Source organism: Triturus cristatus, chromosome 8, assembly GCF_964204655.1.
Source record: "Triturus cristatus chromosome 8, aTriCri1.1, whole genome shotgun sequence".
In the NCBI taxonomy this organism is placed as follows: domain Eukaryota; kingdom Metazoa; phylum Chordata; class Amphibia; order Caudata; family Salamandridae; genus Triturus; species Triturus cristatus.
Window position 1 is genome coordinate 28,953,891 of NC_140591.1, and position 27,035 is coordinate 28,980,925.

General features: G+C 49.5%; 1 protein-coding gene across 6 annotated transcripts in view; it reads left to right on the forward strand.

Moving 5' to 3' along the window:
• The window catches only part of LOC146799879 (uncharacterized), a 159,476-nt gene that overhangs the window by 1,852 nt on the left and 130,589 nt on the right, over positions 1–27,035 (forward strand). For 3 of the 6 annotated variants that reach the window (XM_085620796.1, XM_085620799.1, XM_085620797.1), the window contains exons 2-5: positions 5,056–5,166; positions 7,672–7,779; positions 8,223–8,330; positions 8,768–8,875. In XM_085620796.1, coding sequence (XP_085476922.1) covers positions 5,056–5,166; positions 7,672–7,779; positions 8,223–8,330; positions 8,768–8,875 — 435 coding nt within the window. The remainder of the gene's footprint in view (positions 1–5,055; positions 5,167–7,671; positions 7,780–8,222; positions 8,331–8,767; positions 8,876–27,035) is intronic. The other 3 variants (XM_085620798.1, XM_085620801.1, XM_085620800.1) reach the window with 1 other exon arrangement.

Sequence of the window (27,035 nt, forward strand, 5' to 3'; positions counted from 1 at the left end):
GCACTGATTCCTCAAACACAATTTTAACAGAAAGTCAGGTCTGGCTGTAGCTCTGCAGAGAAGAGAGGAGGAGCTGCAAGGCACTTTCGAGGAAACCTGGCTCACTTTAATCTTCTCTCCCCTACCCCTGCTTCACAGTTCAGTGGGGGTAATGCATGAACCAGAGTATACCTTGATCGCAGCACATTTGAACACAGACTGAATCAACTCCGCATCTCATCTTTCCTATGTGGATAAAATGAGTTCTACTGGAGAATATTATCGTCTTTTATCAATGCCCTCCGTTTAGAGTGCGCATTGTGAGGTTGCTGCACACCCCTGACATGGAACAGCTTGAGGTCTATAAAAAGAATGAAGGGAGCCTAGCAGAGCCAAAACAATAAAAGCTTGCTGCATGAGCTGCACTCATTCAGTAAGAGATCTTGATGGAATGGATTAAGAAACTTAAACCCTGGTTGCTGTTCCTTACACACCGGATAGTGTGGTTACCCGTCGAGAAAGCTGCACTGACTGGGAAATGCACTGGGGTTTCGTGAACTATTTCTGCAGTACTTTAACATCCCCAGAGGTGTTATTTTAGTTCTAACTAAAAATTTTAACCCTAAGCATAACTAAATGCGTATTGGGCACAATCCAAAATACTTAACCTAAAAAATAGTTAAAACATTGAAGCACAAGGGAGTCCCAACAAGTAGAAAAAAACTTTAATGTAAGTAAAAGGTCCCTTGCCCTCTGGCTGTTCTCAAAAAGGCTGTTTTGAGACCCTGACAGATGTACTTTAAAGTTGCTATTGTCTTCTGAGTGAGCTGTTCATAAATTATGGGCAGTGAATCACGACTTGTGAGTGTGAAATTAGACTCCACAGTACCTGGGGTAGCAGCACACACATTCACGTTCCTCAAAGTGTGGAAGTACGGGTCCTGGGTTAGTCTCATAGGGCAGGCGTGGGCCGTTCAACAAGGTGACGCGGACACCTAACTGATCGAATCACGCTTGCCAGTACTGCCGCTCGATGATTGGCAACCTACCACCTCTCCCATTATATCAGTACTTCACTGGACGCAGGTGACGTAGGTAAGATGGAAACTCAGATGGTAACTGATTCGCAACACTTCCACTTTTGTTCGCCCTAGCGATGGAGCCGCTGGCCGAGTTGCTTACACAGTAGGGTACTGAATGGGGTATCCCACTGGGAGACGGTATACATGGAGTATCACTGTACGCTGATGACATCATGATCTATCTTAAAGATGTCCACACCCTCCCAGTTGCAGTAATGAACACCCTGACGACTTTTGCCAATCTGTCGGGATTGAAGGTAAACTGGAGTAAGTCCTGCTTATAGCCCTTTAGATGTGCACAACCGGATCCCGAACTCTGATGCAGCGACATGGGTATACCCTGGCGACCCGAAAGGCTCAGATACCTTGGAATCCGCATATACCACAGTCAGGAGGACCTGCTGGAGGGAAATATAGATATAACAATGACAGCACTGCGTTCCCAGATGACCTTCTGGAGCATGCTTCCGTTATCATTTACAGGCGGCATTGCACTGGTGAAGATGGTGGTGCTCCCCAGGTTATTTTATCACTTCACAAACTTACCCGTCTATGTGGCCCCAAGTATATTCCGGAGATTCGAAAATGCCCTAAGGGAATTTATATTGAACGGTTCCCACTGCCGATTAACGCTAGCAAAGCTGTACCTCCAACCATCACCTGGTCAGCTGCTACTGCAGATTGCGTACAAAACGTACCGTAGAAACGTTTACATTACACGAGAAGTGCCACCATGTGCACCTGCCCTACTGCTGCAGGGTACGTCTATCAGAGATGGCCCGCTGACTGCTGCAAGGCTGGCGGGCTGGCTCAATGCAGGGGTGCAGACACTGGGGGACCTCTACCAGGATGGGACGTTCATCCCATTTGAGGAGCTGGCGGAGGCTCACGAAATTCCACCTGGTCAGTTCCTACTCTACTATTCAGTTCTGGCAACACTGAAGGGCAGATGGGGAGAAATGAGTACGGAGCACCCTATGCATTATACCATACAATATTTGCACGTTATGGGATGGGGTCGTCACCACACTAGCTGGTTGCCGGCCTCACTCCGCCTTCACACGGCAGAATCAATGACGTCTGTTAGGCAGAAGTAGGAGGCAGATGAAGGGCGGCCGTTTACGGATAAGGAATGGTCTGTAATACTACTTAGTCTCACATACGTTCCGCCTAACTCATGTTTCAAACTCCTACAACACTACATAATCCAGAGGGCCTATCTCACTCCCTAGAGGACCAATACATTTTATGGCCAGACAGATGGGGCATGCCCCAGATGCAAACAAGTAGGGGCTGATTTATTACACATACTATGGCACTGCACCTCCCTAAATGCATACTGATGACGGGTCTGCGTAATACTGGAGGCGTCTATGGCTCGCCAATTAGAATGCACCTGGGAGGAGTGCATACTGCACCTCTGCCCTAGGGGTAAGAGACTGAGGGCAACTTCTCGTGTCCTGGACCTGGGTATGCTAACTGCAAAACATCTGCTAACCAGGAGATGGAAAAGACCAGATCCGCCGTCAATACCAGCATGGAACAATCGTTCATTAGTATGGGCTAGGGCAGAGGGTAAGGCGCTCTGTGTGGAATTCACCCGGGCTTCCGCAAAGTTCCTATAGCGATGCAGTGGGAGGTCATGGTGCAGGAATTGTATGGGTTGCTGTAGGATGGCGACAGGGACCCAATGTCGACTCTCCCCAGAACCGTCACATTAGATGTGGGTGTGCAAGCGGACTTTACAGCCAGAAATTGATAGATTGGTAGGGCTTCCCCTCCTCTATGTACCCCTATGGTTCCCTGAGCTCCTGAATTCATGGAATTGCTGGGCGGGAGTAACCATAGAGTGGCCTGAGCCTAGACAATACGAAAGCATACATATGCAGCGCTCCCTCACAACTCCAAACAGCACAGTGGTGACACGTGGGACTCCTACAGTAAAAGTGCTGTTCAACCCCCTCTCCCCGTTTTTTGTAACAGTGGAAACAAAACCGAAATGTAGTGTATAGGAAATGTCATAAGTCACACCTGTAATGCCGCTAAAGCACTGTGTACATGTAGGGAGATACAAAAAGTATAGTACATAATAGAATGCTCATCTGTTATTGTTATTGTTTTATATGTTTGAACCTGTTGCACAATTTTTAACCACCTGTACTAACACATTCAGGCTGATAGTGCCCAGCACTACTTACCGGCAAACTCATTGAAGTAATACACAAAGTGCGCAGTGGGTAAACACGAATTGAAGTGTACGATTGATGCTTGAACAACAAAACTGCTTGAAACCTTGTACAAATATTCAAATGTTATTTATATAATATGTGAGCAAATGTTTATTAATAAACTTCAATAAACAGATGTTTCAAAAATAAAACAAATGGGTGACTGAGTGGCTGTATGAGTGGCTCTATGGTGAGTGGATGGCTATGTAAGTGGCGGTATAGGTGAGTGTGAGAGAGATTGTATGAGACAGTATGTGCTTGTGTTAGTGACTGTAGAGGTCAGTGAGTACATATGTTGGTATATGTATGAGTAAGTTAGTTGGTGGGAGTGACTGTATGGGTGAGTGAATAGGCGTGTCAGTGTAAGATGTGAGTCCAGCCACTCACCTGAAATCCAGGTCTGTCTGCAGGAACGATGCTTGTTCCTCAACCCCCCTTGAACACCTCTCAGTGCTTCTGACTAAAACAGAAGCCCTGGCAGATGTCCAAAGAGGGAAGGGGAATATGGGAAGAGACCAGAAGAAAGGGAGACTGCTACGTCTTGCGTGTTCACCAAGAAATAAGGATGTTGTCTGGACCTGCCAGGTTCTGTAACGTTAACACGGCCAAACACTCATACGTTCCTAAAATACTCAAAAAACATGTAAGTTCAGGATGACCTCAATCCCTAAGGTAATTGCAATACTGCACATTAAAATTCTAACATTCAAAATTACCTTTCTTGGTATTCTGACGCTTCAAACAAGTTGTCTCTTAAAAATATATGAATATGAAATAGTTTCTTTTCTATAAACATAAAGCAGAATTTACATAAGACTTCGCTTTTCTAGGTCATGAAAATTCACTTAGCAATGTTAATGTATTTTAATTTGCAATAATCTCACCTTAATATGAACCAGTCTTTGTCTAAATGGCTCAAATGTTCCTTACAGTTAAATTCTTGCTGTCCTTCAAACTTAAAATGAAGCGCTTCTAAAATAGCCTCAAGCGTCTGTTATAAATCAGCAAATGTGTCCGTGATCACGCAAAAAATATACATGAATCTAGCATCAAGCAATACACACAGTGCCAGACTTAATTGCATACATGCTGCTAAAATGCATGCGACAAGCTTCTCTAATAGCAGGAAGAATTATTTGCCCTATTGTAACTAGAATTACCAGCACTGAACATGAGCCCAAAGTGTATTCAAAACAAGTTCCTCTCCACCTCATAATATTGCAAACGCATTTCTGGAAGCTTGCGTGATTAAAAACACCTCGCAACTCGTATATCTGTCTCCTCTGTCCTTTAGCATTCTCTGATTACTAAGGGGTTACTGCAGGATACACGCTGTTGGGGGGAGGGACCCTTTGCTGAAGAATTACTCCTTCATATACTAATGAGGACACTGGGCAGGATGACATCAATCTCCTTCTCCATACAGAGTCCGATGGTAGGAATCCTAGGCACTTCAGAAAATGTGAAGGAGCAGGTTGAGAGATCAATTAGGACACAATACGGAAGATCTTCTTGTTGTCCATGTTATTGCCTGAAAAAGATGTATTTGTGAATTCCTGAGTCAGCCATAAATGTAATGAAATCTAAGCATAGGTGGATGAAATGTGGAGAGACAACAGGTGTCCAAAGATCCCGCCTGTACTGCTCTGACTGACTGTAAAATAAGTGGATGTAATTAGGCCAGTAGGGAGTTGAAGAGAAACAGGACACACTCCAGCTCATGCCACTGACTGTGAAACAATTATTTGGTTTACCCATTATTACAGAAGAAGAATTCAACATAGTGATGGTCTCAGACGGCATCAAAGAAGAGAGAGGGGCCTATCCCGAAGCTGATCAGCACTCTGTGGAAGTTCGAAATGCCTCCTGCCCAGCAAGTAAGTGATCTTTCTACATAGATTCACATGAATATGTAATCAGTCAGAAGAATGAATTACATTGGGACACACATTTATTATTACTCTGCTATTAGGAGTAATAAGAATTCACTGATATGTTCAGCTGGCAAAGAAAGAACATAAACCAAATATGATGACTCCCCTGTCTTTTGACCAACTTCACTGAATATTATAAAAATGTTATGATAAAATCTTAAACATCGTACAGTACTATGGGCCAGATGTACTAATATCTATTGCAAAAAGCTGTTCTCAAACTGTGACTAGTAGTATTATCACCAATAAAGATTTTTGAGACCCGACCTATGCACTAATAGGTCAATTGTTAAAAATCCAGATCGTAGTTGATAAGCATCTGATCTACCCCATGAATATTAATGAATAAAGTAGGTTGCAAATTGTGACACACTATGATTGTATGCCATCACGGAGATGGTGGCATTCAGGGATCAGTAGATCACCATGTCTTTGATTGCATTTCAATAAAGTGAACTTTATTGTTTTTTTAAATGCAGTCCATTTTGCTTATAGGAAACCGGGCTGTATTTAAAAAGAAAAGTTTAGTTCATTTGAGAGATTGCAATGGTCCACTATCTACTCACAAACAAAAAAAAATTCTACTCAAAAGGGAACGATGACCCAAGGGATGCCTTCCCTTTTTCAAATAGGTTACCAACGCCACCAGACTCCGCTTCCAGGAAGGAATGAAAAACGTTGCATTCTGGATGAGCAGCAGCTGTCTCAAGCCGGAGAAGACAAAACTCCTCGTTCTCGGACCCACCCCCTGAGCTTGGGACAACACCTGGTGGCTCACCGCCCTCGGCAACCCCCACCGACCACGCCCTTAACCGCTGCATCGTACTCGACTCCTCCCTCACCATGACCCGCCAGATCAATGCCGTCCCCTCCACCTGCATCAACACCCTCTGCATCCTTCGCAAGAGCTTCAAATGGATCCCCCTGAATCCAGAAAGACCATCACCCACGCACTCATAACAAGCAGACTGGACTACGGAAACGCCCTCTATGCTTGAATCAACAAATCCCTGCTACGCAAACTCCAGACCATCCAGAACACCGCGGCCGGACTCGTCCTCGGCATCCCACGACATGAACACAACACCCAACACCTGCAAGACCTCCACTGGTTCCCCGTCTAGAAGAGAGTAACTTTCAGGCTACTGACCCACGCCTACAAATCCCTCCACAACACTGGGCCCATATACCTCAACGAAAGAGTCTCCTTCCACGTACCCAGGATTTCTGCTCTGCTGACCTCGCCCTCGCAGAAATCCTGCACATCCGCAGAACCAGTGCGGGTGGAAGAGCCTTCACCTACATCGCGGCAAAGGCCTGGAACAAGCTCCCGATCAACATCAGACGCTCCCCCACTCTGCACACCTTCAGGAAAAGCCTCAAGACCTGGCTATTCTGCTGACTCGGAGCTGCATTTCCCCCCACCACCCCCACCCAGTGCCTTGAGACCCTCACAGGTGAGAAGCGCGCTTCACAATTCCCTGATTGATTGATTGATTGATTACAACACCAACTTGGGGATCGCTAACTTTTCAGTGGTATACGACCGCAATTTGGGTCCTAACCCATTGATAAATTTGGAAAGGATGCCTTTAACACGCCCCTTCCAAATAATGATCCTTATCATTTTAAACCCATTTCAGGAGTCGATGAAAAGTCACCAACTCCTAAAATGAGTTTACAAACTCCAACTCTGAGCATTTGCGACCGAAAAACTGCTTTGTGCATCTGGCCGTTCTTACTTTAGCCTAGTATGGTAACACTCCTGCTGTGTAGGGATAGAGTTCAGAGACAGATGGCACCATGGTGCCCCTGCTGTGCTGGAATTGAATTACCAACATAGAGCCATCCAAATTGACAAAGGCTTTTTTACATTTCTGCTGGTAAAACAACACCACGGTGATCACTGCTGCTAATCTTGTATATGGTGGCCACCGATGTAATCTTGTCTAATGTGGTCACTGTTAAGACACTCATAATATTAGTAGCTCAGGATGAGTTTCATTGAACGTAAGTAGCTCTTATTGCAGAAAAGGTTGGAGACCCCTGTGGTAGAGGCACTGAAACAGCCCTGCTAGATATGCCTATAGAAATGCTAGATATTACGGACAAGGAGGACACGGCCTTTACTACTTGAAAGGAATGGATGTAATGAAGAGTCCAGGGCCCCATCTCCTCCTGCAGTGACTGGCTGACATGAATGTAGTTCATCGAGTGAGGTTTATAGAGGGCCAGGGCCCGTTACAGCTCATGTGACTCACTGTGAAATGAATATATGTAACAAGTAGAGCAAGAAGGCGATGACAAAGGTGTTCAGGGCCCTTCCTCCTGACTGACTGTGAAATGAATGCTTGTAATGAGGTCAGTGAGTCGTTGAAGAGTACCAGGACACACTCCAGCCTTGGTGACTGACTTTAAAATAATTCTTTGGTTTCCCCATTATTACAGAAGAGTTCAACATCGTGGTGGTCGCGGACAGCATCAAAGACGAGCGAGGTGCCCATTCCACGGCAGATCAGGGCTCTGAGAAAGTTAAAAATGCCTTCTGCCCGGCAGGTAAGTTTTCTTTCTACTTAGAATCACATGACTAAGTAATCAATCTCAAGGAGAGCAAGGGTGCGACCAAGGTGACCAGTGCCCCATCCCCTGCTCGAGTGACTGACAGTGAAATGAATGAATGTAATGAGAGCAAGGAGGTGACCGAGGTGTACAGCGCCCCATCTCTTGCTGCGAAAACTGAGATGACATGGGTGTAATGTGCCCTGTGAGATTTGAAGAGGGCGAGGACCCGCTCCAGCTCAGGTGACTGACTGGAATGAATGGATGTAATCAGGACAGCAAGGAAATGACCAATGTCCATTGCCCTACCTCCTACTCCAGTGCCTGACTGTGAACTAAATGCATGTAGTGAGGCAAGTGGGTAGTTGAGGAGTACCATCACACACTCCAGCTGATGTGACTGATAATGAAATATTTATTTGGTTTCCCCATTATTACAGAAGAGTTCAACATCGTCATGGTCCCAGACAGCATCAAAGACGAGCGAGGGGCCCATTCCAGGGCAGATCAGGGCTCTGAGGAAGTTAAAAATGCTTTCTGCCCGGCAGGTAAGTTTTGTTTTGTACTTGGAATCACATGAATAATTAATTCATCACAAGGAGAGCAAGGGTGCAACCAAGGTGACCAGTGCCCCATCCCCTGCTCGAGTGACTGATAGTGAAATGAATGAATGGATGTAATGAGAGCAAGGTGGTGACCGAGGTGTCCAGCGCCCCATATTTTGCTGCGAAAACTGAGATGACATGGGTGTAATGCGCCCTGTGAGATATGAAGAGGGCAGGGACCCGCTCCAGCTCACGTGACTGACTGAAATGAATTAATGTAATCAGGACCACAAGGAAATGACCGATGTCCACGGCGCTACCTCCTACTCCAGTGCCTGACTGTGAACTAAATGCATGTAGCGAGGCAAGTGGGTAGTTGAAGAGCACCACCACACACTCCAGCTGATGTGACGGACTGTGAAATATTTCCATTATTACAGAAGAGTTCAACATAGTGATGGTCTCGGACAGCATCAAAGAAGAGCTAGGGGCCTATTCCATGGCTGATCAGGGCTCTGAGAAAGTTAAAAATGTCTTCTGCCCGGCAGGTAAGTTATTTTTCTACATAGAATCGTATGAATATGTAATCAGTCACAGGAATTAATTACATTTAGACTCCGTTTATAGTGACTCTGCTCTTAAGATTAAGAACAATTCACTGCTATGTCCAAACTGGTGGAAAAAAAATGTAAACCTAAAAGCAAATATTATGACACCCACCTCATTCGCGCAACTTCACTGAAGTTTATAAAAATCTTATGATAAAATCTTTAAAAGCTTATGGTATTACAGTTCGATGTTTAGTCTGACAGTACTCCTGCTGTGTAGGGGCAGAGTTCAGAGAGACTGCATCATGGTCAGAGGAAGGGGTGTGGCGCCGAGGCCAGGGCGACTGACTCCGGAATCTGGGGATCACGGTTCGATCCCCGGCGCCGGCAGCAGATTAGCCCAGCACCATGTGACTCTGGGCAATAGCTTGCTTAATCTCCCCGACGGCCCCCAGCGCCTAGAGACCCTTACGGGTGATTGTTCGCGCACAAATGTGGATGATTATTATTATTATGGTGCCCTGCTGTGCTGGGATTGACTTTCAGAGACAGTTATGGTGCGCCTGAAGACCCACGTTATGGGGGATCTTAAAGTAGAGGCCAATAACTAACCCCCTTTTCCTCCTTGAAACCATCAACAAGTCAGTCCCTCTCTGGCTTCTAACATTTTGAGGTGATGGCAGACTGGCTTCTGGCGTAGTAGAAGCTCTGACACATCCCTGCTAGTTGTGTCTATGGAAGTACTGGTTTTGCAGTGTGAATCTTTTCTTGATTTAAATGATGTAAATTTACTCCTTCATCTAGTGGTTTGGTCAGATATAGTCTTTTTATTTTCTCCTTTATTTTATTATTTTTTTTTTTTTTTGTGGCCGTTATTTTTCATCATCACCATTTATAAAACGCTTTATTATTATTATTATTATTATTATTATTATTATTGGTATGTCCTCTGTAACATCAGACGTGCACACCAGAAGTTCCTGTGGCTGGTCACCATCTTCAGATTTTGGATGCAAGATGGAGGAGCTCTGGAAGAATCACAAAAATTCAACCGATCTTCTTCACATTTTGAGGAAAGAAGAGGAAATTATACCAAGATGCACCTGAGCATCATGGTATACACAGTAATAATTTCTCCCAAGAAAGCACGACTAAGAGAAGAACCTAGTGAAAGATCGCACGACAGTAGATGAGGGCCAGACCTCTCTCCTGGTCCTGCTGGATCTAACTGCGGCCTTCGATACCCTCTCCCCCTCAGTCCTTACATCTCGACTGAGGGAGGTGGGGGTGAAGAACGCAGCGTTGGATCTTTTGACCTCCTTCCTCACAGGGAGGGAGCAGAGAGTCAAGCTGGGGGAGTTCCTATCTCCATCCCGATCTGTGCTATGTGGGGTCCCTCAAGGGTCTGCTCTTAGCCCAACCCTTTTTAATATCTATGTGACCCCACTGGCCAAACTTATAAGATCTTTCGGGATGGAGGTAGTCTCTTATGCAGACGACACGCAAATCCTCGTCTCTCTTCCCCATTCTGATGATCTAATCGCCTCCAGGTTTAGATCTTGTATGGAGGCGGTTGGTCATTGGATGATTCAGAACTCTCTAAAACTGAATGGGGAGAAGACTGAGGTGATGGTGTTCGGGGGGAAAGAAAACATCTGGTCAGCCAATTGGTGGCCTGACTCACTAGGGACATGCCCTTCCCCTACAACATCTGCCAAGAACCTCGGGGTGCTAATAGATCCGGCTCTCGACTTAGGCAGCCAGGTGAGCAGAACTGTTTCCACCTGCTGGGGTCTGATTCATACCTTACGAAGGATCAGGAATTATCTCTCCCTGCAGGCAAGAAAACAAATAGCTGTTGCGCTCATTGGATCGCGTTTGGACTACTGTAATGCACTGTATGCTGGGCTTAACAAAGGCCAGCTGCATCGCTTACAGGTAGTCCAAAACGCCATAGCCAGATTTGTTTTGGACACCCCCAGACGCTCTTCGGCCTCTGCAGCCAGGAAAACACTGCATTGGCTGCCGGTAGAACAACGAATCTATGCATGACCTACAGAGCCATTGCCAAAAATAGCGATACAGGAATTGGGTCCATCATTTCCCACTATATCCCCGCAAGGAACTTGCGCTCCTCTGGGAAACTGCGTCTGACTACCCCCCGTGTGCGAAAAACCAAGTGGGGAGGTAGAGCTTTCTCCACTCTTGCTCCTAAGTGGTGGAACGACCTCCCCCTGGACCTGAGATCTCTCCCGTCCTTGCAGGACTTTCGTTCTGCTTTAAAAACTCTTCTCTTTCGGCAAGCCTACATGTAAGGTTTCCTGTCTCCTCTTTCTGATCATTTTCTGGTTTTTGTTAGGCGCCTTGATACCTGAGGGTTATTGTCCTGCGCAATATAAATTTCACTTCTTCTTCTTCTTCATTTACTCAAGTGGGGCCACGAAGGAAAATGAATACCATCCTCTTTAAGTTTTGCCTAAGTACCGCCACAAATTCACACAAAATGTTCCCCACAGGGGATAGCTAAAAGGAACATCGCACGGCGATGGGGAGTAGGCACCCCACCAAGTCTAGTGGACTGGGCTAAAGATATGGACTATGCCATGCTTGCAGAAAAAGCGGTGTTCACGGGGAGGGGGTGCCCGCGCAAGTGGGTCCACAAGTGGGGTAAGTGGAATAGGTATAGAGGCAACATCTGTATCTCTCTGACAATTGAACTAAGGACTGAGAGCAAGCGGTTACCGGGAAGGGCAGCACTGGATCCCCATGACAGTGAGTAAAGGGTCCCGAGGGACCACCTGCCTAGGAGGTGTCCAGGTCAACTAGATGGTGTAATAGCGCTGCCACTGTGGGGGACGTTCCCAGTACTGGGGAAGACGGCGACGCGGCTTGGGCTGTGTGGGAAGAGGGCTGCGAAATGGCTGAACTGGTAATGGTGGACATTTGTGCATTGTCAATGTATTTGTCAAGCTTGCTGTCTTTGTTTTCAATAAAAAGACTGTTGCTCAGTACCAAGTGCTTGACGTCGAATGCAAGAAGTGACAGCTTGAAGCTGAAAAGGCTGCACTCCTTCGTCAGTACGAACGTCGACCCCCAAACCCCCCTCCACGCCATTGAAAAAGGCTTCGGTCACGCCTTTGCCTTTGGGCCTAGGTCTACACCAAGAGACATACCTCGCTTCTGGGCCCGGTTAAGAAGCCCATCAAACCTTCAGGCAGCTCGGGCTCGAGCCAGCCTACCCTCGGTGCTGAAAAACTCTCATCGACACCGGCACCGAAAAAGAAAACGCCCCTTTCCTCGTCCGCGCCGAGCTCGACACCGATGCACTCAGTGCCGAAGACTGGCCCCGGCTCCTCGGCACCAATAACATCCTCGGAGCCGAGCAAGAAACCGAAAAGCCTTGACTCCCAAACCTCAAAGCCGAAACCCACCTCGGAACCGAGGAAGTCAAAAGACACTTCTAAACCCCACGGTTCCAAACCAAGAACCAGTGCCAAACCCACGGCTCCGACACCATCGGCACCGAAGGATCTGCCCCTTACAGAGGAACTGTTTCGACCCGATCCTTACCAAAAAACCCTTGTAAAGGATCCAAAGACAGGGCATTTGACGCTTTGCACCAGAAAAAGATCATTGGACACGCCTGCACCAGCTCCACCACCAAAAAGGAGAGACTTAGCCACCTCCCCTTTGAGGATTCCTCCTCCTCCTCCTCCTCCTCCTCCTCCTCCTCTGTCTCCCCCACCCCATCATCCTCCCACACCAGCTCCAGATGAGGATGATGATGATGACATTATCTACGACACAGTGGACGGGGCGGACAACCAACCAACAGGGGACCCTACTCCTACAGGCTCCCCAGACCCATGGGACGACTATAACATCCCAGACAATAATTCAACACCTCCCTGACAAATATAAACATATGGCCAACAAACTAATTCAGGAGGGTAAAACTATCACTAATACCTCCATCCGTTGTGCCCTCGCAGCTGACACCTTCTCCAGGGCAATAAATACTAGGGTCCTTCTGCGTAGGCATGCCTGGCTACGCATTTCAGGGTTCAAACCTGAGGTTTAGAGTTCCATCCTCAACCACCCCTTTGATGAGAAACATCTGTTTGGCCCTAATGTCAACGTAGCCCTCGAAAAAAATGAAAGGACACCGACACAGCAAATTCTATGGGAGCCTTGTAGTCGTAAGCTCCCAGGCACTCCTTTCGCCGTTCCTCCTTTAGAAGCACCACCAGAGGCTACTCCTCCGACAGCGCCTCCACTTCCTACAAGGCCCCTACCCAATCCACCTTCACTAGGGGTTACCAAAGAGGCAGTTTACAGGGGTAACAACAACAAAGGCAGAGGCAAAACTAACACCTCCCGCTCTGCCTCCACCCCCACCCAGTGACTTCCCTCCACTCCCCCCAGACTATTCCACTCCAGTCGGGGGCAGACTCCACAATTTCCTTCCTATCTGGGCTACCATCACCTCAGACAGATGGGTGCAACAGATAATTCAATCATACTGTCTAGAACTAACATCTACCTCCCCCCAACCATTCCACCCAAACAGCGCCTAATGTCACAGGAACATTGGTCACTTTTACTCCCTATATTGTCTCATACCAAAAAAGGACGGCTCTCTAAGACCCATTCTGGACCTCAGACCCTAAACCAATACATACACTCAGACCCCTTTCACATGGTCACACTCCAGCAAGTACTTTCTCTGCTCTCCCAGAACGACTTCCTTGCCACCATAGACCTCAAGGACGCCTATTTCCACATTTCCGTTCACAACGCTCACAGGAAGTTTCTCAGATTCGTAGTGGACGGTCAGCACTACCAATTCAAAGTACTCCCATTCGGAGTCACCACAGCACCACGAGTGTTTACCAAGTGCCTGGCGGTAGTGGCAGCACACCTGAGAAGACAACACATCCACGTCTTCCCATACCTAGACGACTGGCTCATAAAAGCCAGCTCATACAACCAGTGTGTACAACACACTCACGCCACTATCCAACTACTTCACGACCTGGGCTTCACAGTAAACAACGCCAAGTCCCATCCACATCCGTCCCACATACAACAACACCTCGGTGCCACCATAGACACCTCAAGAGCGTTAGCCTACCCCAGTCCTGCCTGGATTTCAACCACAACACTCTTCCAGCCCGAGTGTGTATGCAACTTATAGGGATGATGGCCTCTTGCATATTCATAGTACCTCATGCAAGACTCCAGATGCGTCCTCTCCAAGAGTGCTTAGCACGCCAATGGAACCAGGCTCGAGGTCAATTATCAGATCTTGTGTGGGTAGACGGTCTTGCCCATCGCTCTCTGCAGTGGTGGACCACCAAAAACCTTTCCAAAGGACGACCGATCCTAGAGCCGGTTCCTCAAATAGTTCTAACTGCGGACGCATCGCTCTTCGGCTGGGGAGCTTACCTACTACATCACACCATGCAGGACAGGTGGACACCTCAACAAAAGTTACTCCACATCAACCATCTGGAGTTACTGGCCATATTCCTAGCCCTAAAAGCCTTTCAAACACACGTCTCCGGCAAGGCTGTCTTAGTCCGCACAGACAACATGACAGTCATGTACTATATCCAAAAACAGGGCGGCACACACTCTCTGCAGCTCTCTCAGCTAGCACAGAGCATATGGAGGTGGGCCATACCTCAAAACATTTTTCTCCTAGCCCAACATGTCCCAGGAGTCCAAAACACCATTGCAGATCTGTTGAGCCATCAAACACAACAGATCCACGAGTGAGAACTTCATCCACAAGTTCTTCAACCATTCTTTCAAATGTGGGGGCAACCACAGATAGACCTCTTCGCCACCCACGAAAACACCAAATGCCCAAGCTTCACCGCCAGATATCCACACCCATTGTCCAAAGGCAATGCAATATGGATGAACTGGTCAAGCAGATTTGCGTACGCTTTTCCGCCTCTCCTACTCATTCCATTAGTGGTGCGCAAACTACAGCAACATTCCCTAACTCTCATCCTAGTTGCTCCGACTTGGGCCAGATAACCGTGGTACACCACATTGCTGGAACTCTCCGTAGTTCCGCACCAAAAGTTACACCTCTCTCCACGCCTCTTAACCCAGAACCATGGAGAGATCAGACCCAGCTCAGCTCAACCTTGCGATCTCGCTCCTGAAATCTTAGAATTTGGTTACCTTAATCTTCCCCCGACTGTATGAACGTCATTAGAGGAGCTAGATGACCTACCACTAGAGCTTGCTACACAGCCAAGTGGAAACGTTTCGTGATCTATTATCACAACAATAACGTCAATCCCTAAGATGTGTCTATCCAACACATCATAGGCTACTTACTACACCTACAAAGATGCAACCTAGCCTACACGTCTATTAGACTACAACTTGCTGCCATAGCAGCGTATCTACAAAATAGACCGCATCTATCACTCTTCAGAGTACCTGCCGTTAAAGCCTTCATGGAAGGCCTTAGAATAATTTCCCCCAGAGTGCCACCCTCACCTGTGTGGAACCTAAACAGCATTCTCACAAGACTAATTGGGCCTCCGTTTGAACCTCTGCATAAATGTGAGCTTCAATTTTTAACATGGAAAACTGCTTTCCTTGTAGCCATTACTTCGCTCAGAAGGGTCAGTGAGATGCAAGGACTCACCATTCAAGACCCCTTTCTGCAAATGCATCATAATGAGGTTGTTCTCCGCACTAATCCAAAATTCCTTCCTAAAGCCATTTCTCCTTTTCATCTCAATCAATCTGTGGAACTCCCTGTATTCTTCTCGCACCCTCAAACCATTGCAGAAAGAGCTCCACACACCCTAGTTGTCAAAAGAGCTTTACTCTACTACATCGAGAGAACACAACCTTTTCGTAAGACCAAACAACTATTTGTGTCTTTCTCTCATCACCACACAAAGGCAACCCCATCTCCAAATCTGGAATAGCTAGGTGGATTGTTAAATGCATACAGATTTGCTACCACAAAGCAAAATTAACGCTATCTGTTCCCCCTAAAGCCCACTCTACGCATAAAATAGGGGCTTCCATGGCATTTTTAGGGAACATCCCCTTAGATGATATCTGCAAAGCAGCTAAATGGTCTACACCGCACACTTTCACTAAACACTATTGTGTAGACGTGCAAACTAAGCAACAAGCTAGTGTGGGCCAGGCTGTCCTCAAAACATTGTTTCAAACAACTGCAACAGATACTGGTGGTTGCCGCTAGGAGCGAGTACTGCTATATAATCTATGCACAGTGTGTAATCTGCAGCTCATATGCCTCGAACGGAATATGCTACTTACCAGTATGCATCTGTTCTTGGCATGTAGAGCTGCAGATCTACACACGCCCACCTGCCTCCCCGGCTACCTTCATCTGTTCCAGTTTTACCTTATTCAGATACAGCACACATGGGGCATCTTTCCTGTTTCTTACAAAGCTCCATCATTTCCCCGCTGGCGAAACAATCTGAGGATGGAGCCGAAGCCCATGCGCAATATGATCCAAAAGAGGAGTCCCATACCTCGTGACTTCCAAAGACTTTCCAAGAGAAAAACAACTGCAACATCCGGGCCCAACACCAGATGGCGATCTATGCACAGTATGTAGATCTGCAGCTCTACATGCCAAGAACAGATGCATACTAGTAAGCAGCATACCCCTCTCAGAGGAACATTTGTTCTTCGATGCCATCACCGCTGAATGACCTGGCAGTGTACAAAGCACTTGTGAAGAAAATTGCAGATGCCTACGTGGTGCACCTTGAAGAGGAAGAGGCTGAATTGTTTTTCTTCCTTGGAACACTCTTTTTGCCCCAAAATAAGAAACTACCTGCTTCCAGGCATTCTCAAACAAAAGTTTCAAGTCCGTCTCGACTATTGAAGTCGAGGAAGAATTACAGATGGTCCTCCCAGGGCCCTGTCTTCCTCAAGGGGAATATGGTTGCAGACTAAATCATAATCACCACAGCCAAAAAGAGAGGTTATGCCCCCACATCAATGGCATCACCTCCAGACAATGTGCTTACTCAACCACTTTTGTTGCCAGTAGTGGGAGATCGAGCAGATCATACAGCACCTTCCTGATGAGTACAAGAAAAGGGTCAAATTAGTTATGCAGGAGGGAAACCCCATCTAAAACACCTGCCTCAAGTCTGTCCTTGATGTAGTGGATAGGATGAGCAGACTAGTGTGCACCAAACTAAACCTGAGAATGCATGCCTATCTTAGAGTCTCCTGGTTCAAGCCTGAGGTGCAAGCCTTGGTCATCAAACATGCCTTTCACTGGTGACGCCCTTTTTAGGCCCACGGTGGACAAAGCCCTACAGAACATAAAAAAAGGACAAATAAAAAATCAAAGTCATGGAGTGCCCTTCAGTTTCAAGGAGCTTTAAGAAGGGAGCCATAATGATGGAGAGGCCACAGGGAAAATGTGTTTTCCAACACCGTACCCTAGAACCATCCTTTAGGCAGCCATCATGCCCACAAGGCATGCCACTGCAATAACAATACGCTCAATGACAGCAATTCTGTGGGAGAGGAAGGGGAAGAGGACAAGCCCTGATGGCTTTGAGGCCTGCAGCCAAGTGGCTTTCGCCACCTATACCCCCAGCACATGACACCAGGAGGGGACAGGATAAGGGGATTCCTCCACAAGTGGAGGCCAATTACCTCCGGCAAATAGATACTGAAAATAACAAAGCATGGATTTTGCATTGAGCTGCTCAAAATAACAACAAAAGCAGTGACTCACCCCAGAGAGGAGTCACTCCATCCACAGCAGGATGTAATGGAGCTCCTGCTAAAACGAGCAATAGAATAGGTTCCCAAAAGCAAATCCAATCAAGGGACTTACTCAGGTTATTTCCTTGTTCCCAAACTGGATTAGTCCTCGAGGCCACTCTTATACCTCAGACAACTAAACCAATGTATAAGAACTCAGTGTTTCAAAATGACTACGCCACAGGAGGACATACCTCTCCTCAAAAGAGGTGACGACATGGCCACGGATGCCACACCAATGAATCACAGCCACCAGAAGTACCTTCAATTAATCATGGATAAGGTACATTACCAATTCAGAGTGTTACCTTTCAGCATAATGCCGTTACCTTGGATCTTTACCAAGTGCCTGGTTTCAGTTGGCTCACACGTAAGTAGACATGAGATACATGTTTAATCCTGTCTAAACGATTTACAGAGAAGGTGAGCTCGCAACACCAATTTCAAGAGAATATTCGCATTGTAATGTCCTCTTACCGTTGGGCGACCCTTCAAATTACAACTCCAACAATGGCCACCTCCACACAGATGTGCCACTCACAGGAAGGGGTACACACAAAATTGGGGGGCTTGTGGAGCCCAACAGTCAGGCAAGTACATAAATGTGTTGAAGCTCAAGACTAGCAATGAAGGCCTTTCAGGCCCAGATAAAGGGAAAACAGTGCTGATCCAAACAAGCACAACCACAAAGTTCTATCTAAACAAGCCAGAGGAACAAGATCTTAACTTCTGTCAAAGCTGACCCAGGTCGTATGGAAGTGGACCATCCAAAGGGGCACAATCCTGCTGCCAATACATCTGCCAGGTGTACTAAATGTACAGAGGGTGAAGCTAAGCAGACCAGCAAATGCAGCCCATGAATGTGAACTAAAGCAACAGGTGTTAGATGCAGTTTGCAATGGGTGGGGCACGACAGACATAGACCTCTTCGCAACTGTGGAAAAACAAAATGGCACCACTTAGCTTCCAAGTACCCACACCATCGAGCCAAGGGGAATGCACTATTGACTGGTCAGAGACATTTGTGTATGCTTTTCTCCTAAAACCAATAGATAAATACAAATAGTCAACCATGGCACTCATTCTAATAACCCTGCAATGGCCGAGACAAATATGGTTCACACACCTAGTGGATATTTTTCAGGGCGACAGAAATAAAGCTTCCCGCGGTTCAAGACTTCTTCAGTGGGGGGAGGAGCCAAGCGCGCAACCAAGATGGCCGCGTAGGTGCGAGGCTCCCGAGGACCTCCGCGACCTCCTGAATTAATCCTGGCGATATCCTGTCCTTGTTGAGGGGACTGTGTTGGGGAACCGGAGCTGAGGCGCCACCCGTTTTTTGGGCTCGAATCGGACCCCGGACGCCGGTGGGAGCATCGATCGAAGGTTGTGGCCTTCTCCTCGCCGGCCCCCCGGATTGGAGTAGTGGGGCGATCCGGGGACAAAGTGAATAACAGCGGCGAACGGGGCTGGGCGACTGGCGTACCCCGCACTTTCACTTTCGCTTTTGCGCCCTCCTAGCTCTCAAGCGGGGTCGGACTGCGGAGCGGGGTGTGGTGGTGTGGCTTTGTCCAGGAGCCCGGCTGACCCGCCGGCGGTGGGTAGACCCGCGGTTCGGTGGTCGCCCCTGCCCCCCCCCCTGGCACCCGTGACTGGGTATAGCGGCCCGTTTGGGGTGCTTGGTACGACGGTGGAAGAGCCAGCATGTCCACCAAACAAGATGGCGACCGGGCGAAGGTGAAGACGACCCGCCGTGGCACGGCGCACCAGGCCAACAGTATGGACCGCTACACGCTCCAGAAGGGTTCTCCGGAGACATCGCGTGCATCCCCGGTGGGCCCGACGGAGGCATCCGCTCATCCGGTGGATCTGACCCTCCGGGACGTCATGGGCGCCATCGCAGAGATGAAGGCCTCGGTGGACCAGCGTTTCGACACCTTAGCGCAACAAATAGACTCGGTCCTGGTGGATGTGAGCCTTGTGAGGGCAGACTTGTCCAAAACAAACGACCGAGTCGACTCCCTGGCCCACACCACGACGAGCCTCACGACAGACGTGGTGGCCCTCCAGAAGGAGGTGCGCCGGCTTGGCCAGGCGAGCGCCCTGATGGACCGGCGACTGGAGGACTCCGAGGGTCGGGCCCGGAGGAATAATGTCCGTATTGTGGGGGTGCCGGAGGGACGAGAGGCGGAGGCGGCGGATCTTTTCGTGGAAGAGTTGATCCTGACCCATCTCCAGCCCCGGGGGCTGAGTAAGCTTTTTGCGGTGGAGCGTGCTCGCCGGGTCCCCGGGGGCAGACCTAAGACTGGTGCCCCGCCGCGGCCTCTCATTGCCCGGATTTTTAATTTCCGGGACAGAGATGCTATCCTCCAGACCTCCAGACAACAGGGACCGGTCAAGCTTGACAACATGGAGGTACATTTCTACCCAGACTTTACCCCGGCGGTCCAGAAGCAGCGGCAGAGCTTTCTTGGTGTTAAACGTCGCTTGAGGGACCTGAACCTCAAGTACTCAATGCTCTTTCCAGCTAAGCTGAGGGTAGAGGTGGATGGTCGCACGCACTTCTTCGACCGGCCCGAGGCGGCTGGGGACTGGCTGGACACTCTGCCTGGAGATCGGGGCCGGGGGGGCGGGGGGGGCGCGGCTGGCGAGGAGGGCCCGCCGGAGCAGAATTGAGGGGTGACTGCATAGGCCTTGCTCTGGACGTTGTTCCTTCACCATTTATTGATTGCGTATTTTTCCCTCCTATGGAGGTCGTGCGGGGTCTGTTGGGGGCTTCCCTCCTCCTCTGGGGGACTAGTTAGTATTTTAGCTATGGGGCGACAGGCACACTGCACTTTGGGGGGGCTGTCTGGGCTCATGCAGGGGTGCAGGGAGGGGGGAGTTTTGTTGGGACCGGGGGGTGGGGGGGGGTGTGTTGTTTGTTAGCACCGCAGGGCAAACCCGCTACTATGTTGTTGTTTTTAGGATGCTCGATGGGGGACGACCGATTGTTTCGACGTATGATGGGGGGTAGGGATTTGGCTGTGTTGTCATGGAATGTTAACGGCCTGGGGGATAGGATTAAGCGTGGTGTGGTCCTGCAGTACTTAAAACGTATTTCACCGGATGTTGTCTTCCTGCAGGAGACGCACCTTATAGGTAACTCCTTTCATGCAATGAACCGGCGGGGATATCGTTTGGCGGCCCATTCTGGCTTCACCTCGGGCTCGCGGGGGGTGGGTATTATGATCAAGAACTCGCTCCCGTTGGAGATTGATGAGGTGCGCCATGATGAGAGGGGACGCTACACGGTTCTGGTGGGAAGAATGGAGGGTAGAGTGTTTATCTTTATGTCAGTGTACGTCCCGCCTGGGTTACAAGCCACCACATTTGCGGACCTGGGGCGCCTCCTTCTGGACCTTCCGAGTGGCCTGCTGGTGGTTGGAGGGGATTTTAATGCGGTAGCCTCTGGGTCTATGGATCGCCATCCCCCTAGGGACCTCCCCCGGGCACAGGCGTGGCTGCCCGGCCTTCTGGACACGCTTGGCCTGGTGGATTGCTGGCGATTAAAGCATCCTGCATTGCGACAGTACACCTTCCACTCGGGTGCCCATGGTAGCCTCTCGCGGCTTGATTACATCCTTGTCCCGGCGGCCCACGCAGGGTGGGTGGGGGAGGTGCGCCATCTGGCGCGGGGTATCTCAGACCACTCCCCATTGTTGTTGCACCTCGACGTCTTCCCGAGGGGGGATGGCAGGGTGGCCCCAATCAATGCATGGTATTTGCGCGACCCCACCATTCGTGCCGATTTGATCAAATCCCTACAGCGATATTTCGATGAGAATGTGGGGTCGGTCTCTTCGGCCATCTCCCTGTGGGAGGCTTTCAAGGTAGTTCTTAGAGGGGAGGCCCTCTCCTTTATCTCCCATGCCCGGCGGCGCGAGCGGGAGGAGGTGACCCGGGTAGAGGCCGAGATTGCAGAACTGGAGGGTGCCCTGGGAAGCGGGGTAACAGACGACAAGTTGCATGTTCTACACCTAAAGCAGGCGGCCTATCGGGCCCTCGTCACGGAGGCGGCCAGGGGCCTCAGTAGAGAGCAGCAGGGGCGATTGTATGATGTGGGTGATAAGGCTGGCAAATTGATTGCGTGGTTGGATAAGAGGGAGAGAGCGAGCCGTGTGGTGCCTTTGATTGAGAGTGTTGATGGTGCGTGTGTCACTGAGCCGGAAGCCATTGTCTCCTGCTTCGCGGATTATTTCCGCGAAGTCTACTCCCCGGTTTCCCCCTGCTCGGAGGCAGACTCCCATGCCCTGCTTCGGGACATCGCACTGCCCTCCCTAACGGTGGAGGACAGGGATTCGCTGGACGCCCCTCCCACCTCGGACGAAATTGCCTTGGCTATTCGCTCGGTTGCATCCGGCAAGGCCATGGGCCCCAATGGTATTCCCATCGAGCTCTACAAGCTACGCCCGGATGTGTTGGCGCCCCACCTGCGCGCGATGTTCCTGGCGGCCCACTCGCGGGGTTCCCTCCCGCCGGACCAGCGTCTAGCCACAATTGTGGTGATCCACAAGGAGGGGAGGCCCCGTGAACGGGTCACATCCTATAGGCCGATTTCGCTTTTGAACGCGGAGCCCAAAATCCTCGCCAAGGTGTTGGCCAACAGGTTGGTTGGCGTGGTAGGCGATTTGGTCCACCAAGACCAATCTGGCTTTATACCGCACCGCAACACGGCGCTCAACCTGCGGCGCTTGCACGGGGTGCTCGCGCGTGTCCCATTTGTGCGGGAGCCGGCCATCTTGGCGTCCTTGGACGCCACCATGGCGTTCGATACGCTTGAATGGCCATACATCTGGGCGATGCTGGCAAAATTCGGGTTTGGCCCGGGTTTCATTAGCTGGGTCAAATTGCTATATTCGGGCCCATTGGCGCAGGTGGTAGTGAATGGGCGAGTCTCGGCCCCATTCGCGCTGGGGAGGGGTACGCGACAGGGCTGCCCCCTGTCGCCTCTCCTGTTTGCTCTGGCCCTGGAGCCCCTGGCGGAGTGGCTGCGGTGGCACCCTTCTATCCGTGGTCTCCGCTGGACCCCCGAGCATGAGGACCGTGTGTCCCTCTATGCTGACGATATCCTTCTGTATTTCGCCTCCCCGCGTAAATCACTGATCGTCCTGGTTGATGTTTTGCGTTCATTCGGTCGCAACTCAGGCCTGGTCATCAACTGGGCGAAATCCTGTGTATATGTGCTTTCCGGGGAGGCTCCGGCCTTACCACGGGACTGTCCGATCCAGATTGCCTCCCAAGGTTTTCGGTACCTGGGTATCTATATCACTCTTGACCCGGAGGCCCGCTATGAGCGGAATTTGTTACCCCCCCTCCGGCGTTTGAGGGAGGACGTGGTGCGCTGGCGGCATCTGCCGCTCTCGCCGCTCGGCCGAGCGGCCTTGTTTAAAATGATGTCCCTGCCACGCTTCCTCTATGCCCTCCAGAATACTATGGACTTGGTCCCGGCACGCTATTTCCGTGAGGTGGAGGGCCTCCAGCGGCGCCTGTTCTGGGACGGGAGGCCGCGCATTGCTCTGGCTAAATTGACGCTCCCGTGGTACGATGGGGGGGTCGCCCTCCCTGACATTAAACGGTATTACTGGGCCTCCCAACTAGCTGCAATTAATCATGGCCTTTACGGGCCCGCCTTGAACCCGGCATTTGAGATGGATAAGATGCTCCTGCCCGGTGGCGATTACAATCGAGCGCTCTACGCGGGCGCGCCCGACTCCCGTTTGACGGGACCGACGCGTGTCATGGTGCGTGTCTGGCACGCGGCTAATGCAGCTATGGGGTGGAAGGACCGTTTGACCCGGGCGTCACCGCTGTATGCGTCTGAGAGGTTGGGCTCCCTGTGGACGTCGAAGGGCTTCGAGAAGTGGGACACGATCGGAATCAGCACGGTGGGAGATCTCTGGACGAGGGGGGGATTCAAAACTTTTGAGACGCTGCAGGCGGAGTTCCAGCTGCAGGGCAGTGAGTACTTTCGGTACCTACAGGTCCGGCACGCGCTGGGCTCCGTCTTCCCGGATGTCGCATCCATTCCGGAGTCTTCCCCCCTGGAGGACAGAGTCCTAGATGGCCATGTCCCGGACAGCACGGTCTCCCTCATATACAAAAAACTGATCAACGATAGATCGTGCCTGCTGACCAATCTCCGCGAGGCTTGGGTTGCCGACGGGCTGGAGCTGGACGATGAGGATTGGATTTCCGCGGTGGCCTCTCCGAAAGAGGTGGCCATCCCGGCTCGCCTTCGTTTCGTCCAGCTCAAGATCCTTCACCGGGTTTACGTGACGGGGCCAAGGCTTCTGCGTATGGGTTTTGCTGGTGACGGAATGTGTAAGCGTGGCTGTGGTGCGTTGGCGACTTTCATGCATATACTGTGGGAGTGCCCGAAGGTGGAGCGATTCTGGCGTGGTGTGCATGAGATCCTGCGTGTGGTGACGCGTGTTGCGCTGCTGCCTGAAGCGAGGAGATGCTTGCTGAATGTATGGGAACCGAATGATTATTCGGTCCCGCAGACGCGGTGGGTGACTCTGGGATACATGATAGCCAAGCGCGACATTGCTCAATTGTGGGGATCCCAGAGGCCCCCTGCGGTGTCGGCCTGGAAAGAGCATATGGATTGGTGTATGTTTCGTGAAAAGGTGGTGTATGTGGCGAGAGGTAAGCCTGGGGCGTGGGTGAAACTTTGGGGCCCCTGGAACGCCTACCGCGGGGGTATTTGTGAGCCACCACTGCTACCGGCTGCCTCGCCTGCTCCATCTCCCTAGACGGCCCCCCTCCCTCAGCCGCGGGCGCGCGGTCCCCCAGTCCCTGACCTATTCCCATTCCCCCCTCCAGAGTTCTGCTACTGGTTTGGATCCCCCACTTATGGAGCACGTGCTGTTATTTTGGATCGCGGGTTGCCTTGCGGGTGTGGTTTTTGGTGTTGTTTTGTTTCAAGAAAAGGGAACCGTACTGTGGGCTTGGAGCTGTGTGGCCTGCACCATTGATTACTCCTGTTTCACTGCTCTGCACTGCCTAGAGACTTTTACTGTATGTGTGCAATATGTTTTTGTCATTCTAGCGGCCGGCCGGCCGGATGGTTGTAGGCCCATACCTGTAACTTTTACGAACTGCAATAAACGGTTTCAAAAAAAAAAAAAAAAAAAAGACTTCTTCAGTGTACAGGACGGACAGGGCTGTCACCCAGAGCGACCAGCCTCAACCTGGTGGCCTGGGCCCTGATAACTTATGATTTAGGCACATGGACCTCCCACAAAGAAATATGTTAATTGTAATCGAGGGTAGGAGTCCAAATAAAAGGAGGTGCTACAGCGCAGGGTGGGAGGAATATCCACGGGTGATTTAACCTGGACTCACGGAGAGTAGAACTAGGGTCACTAGAGTCATCACCTACCTAACTCACTTACTAGATGCACATCACTCAAGGTTTACATGTCTGCCAAGGTAGCGTACACTAGAGTTCTCGCATGCAAAAGATTCTTTAAGACCCTAGTCATCAAGAGATTCCTAGAAGGAGCAAAAAGGGTGCACCCCCACGGTCGGCACACACATCCTTGTGGAACCTAAACATAGTGCTCAGTAACCTAATGAAAGAACCAATGCACAAGGCAGAGCTGAAATTTTGAACTCTAAAGACAGCCTTCCTTATAGACATTACATCACTATGTAAAGTCAGCGTGCTACAAGGACTAGGGAACCAAATTACAGATACATGAGGACAGGGTGGTCATGAGAACAAACCTATAGTTTCTGCCAAAGGTGGTGTCACAGTTTCACGTAAATTAAACTATAGAGATACTAGTGAGGCATGCTGAAAGAGCTGTGCACACACTAGACATCTGGAGAGCGATCATGTACTGCCTCCAGGAAACAAACCATGAAAGGAAGGTGTAAGGAAAAAGGCTTTTTGCAGTTTTCCTCCCCCCATCCACCCCATTTGGACTCGTATCTGCTGGTTTTTCGACTCGGAGTGCCATTTGGCCTGCTATCCAGACCTCCGTGTTAGTCTTCTAACCCCTTAGAAAATGTATGTCAAATCGACTATCCCCCAATTGGCAGAGACTGGCCTACTTACACTAGTAAATGGTACCCTGGGCATCTAAGGCATAGTGTCCAGCCAAGGCTGCAACACTGATTGTGCTACCCTGTGTGTGACAAAGTACAATATGTACAAAATGACTTCCAGCCTGTCCCTGCCAACTGAAGGGCAGTTGTCACACTGCTAGTTCGACTTTGCCATTTAAACTAATGGTAAAGCCCGCACTTTCCTTAACAATAAATGTAATTCTCTCTAAGTAAGGTCTATTGAGCCCAAGGCAGGGAGCTGTATATTATTAAGTAGAACTTATATTTTATACCTACATATCCTGACTGCAACACTGTCAAATTGTAGTTCTGCTGTGGGAGAGCTAGTAGCCCCATTGGCTAACACAGGGTTACCGGCTGACCACTCAGCCTGGATAACTTCTGAATGGGACTACTGAGATGGGTACCTTAAGGTATCAAATGAATTGTGGCATTTAACCTGACTTGATGCACAAGTCGAATTTAATGTCATTGTTACCAAAATGAAACTTTTAGAAAGGTGCCACTCTGTGACTCAGTTGATCCAGTGGCCTCAGATGGTCACTGGCCACCAGACAGCTCTATACCCGCCTGGGGAGTCGTGTATATTTTAAACTACTTTTAAGCCTTTGGGGATTGTTTTTTATGTACCGCGGTGACGTGCTCTGTTTGGCTCATTCCTTCCAATCAGAGGTGTGCCTGGGAGGAGCCAGTTCTCTTCCAGGGGATCCTCATCAATAGTCATAAGCACTGAATATTCCCGGCCATGTGCAGGGATGTCTGCTTTTCTATGTATTGTGTAAGCATAGGATTAGCACAATGCTATCCACGCCGAGATAGAAATGGACAAAGTCTTTTGCCATTTGTACAGCAAAGTCTTTAAGCATAGGATTAGCACAGTGCTATCCACGGCGAGCTGTAAAATGACAAAAGCCATTTATCACTTCAGGCACAGTTTATAGGTTTAGATTGGTGAAATACCATCCAAGCCAACCTTAAATGAATAAAAGCAACCCCTGACACGTGTTTCGCTGTCATTGCAGCTCTTCAGAGAGGTTTAGCTTTGTCCAGACACAAGGGAGCACCCAGTATAAGTCAAAACAATTCCCTTGCAGGCATAGAGTGACCTACATTATGCAAAAAAGAAGGAGAGAACTCTGGGTAGTTCCCAAGTTTAGGTGGATGGCAGCTCGTGTACAGAGCACCCTCAACACCAGCGACACTCTAAATTTGCTCACCTCAAATGTGTGTGTGTGTGTGTGTG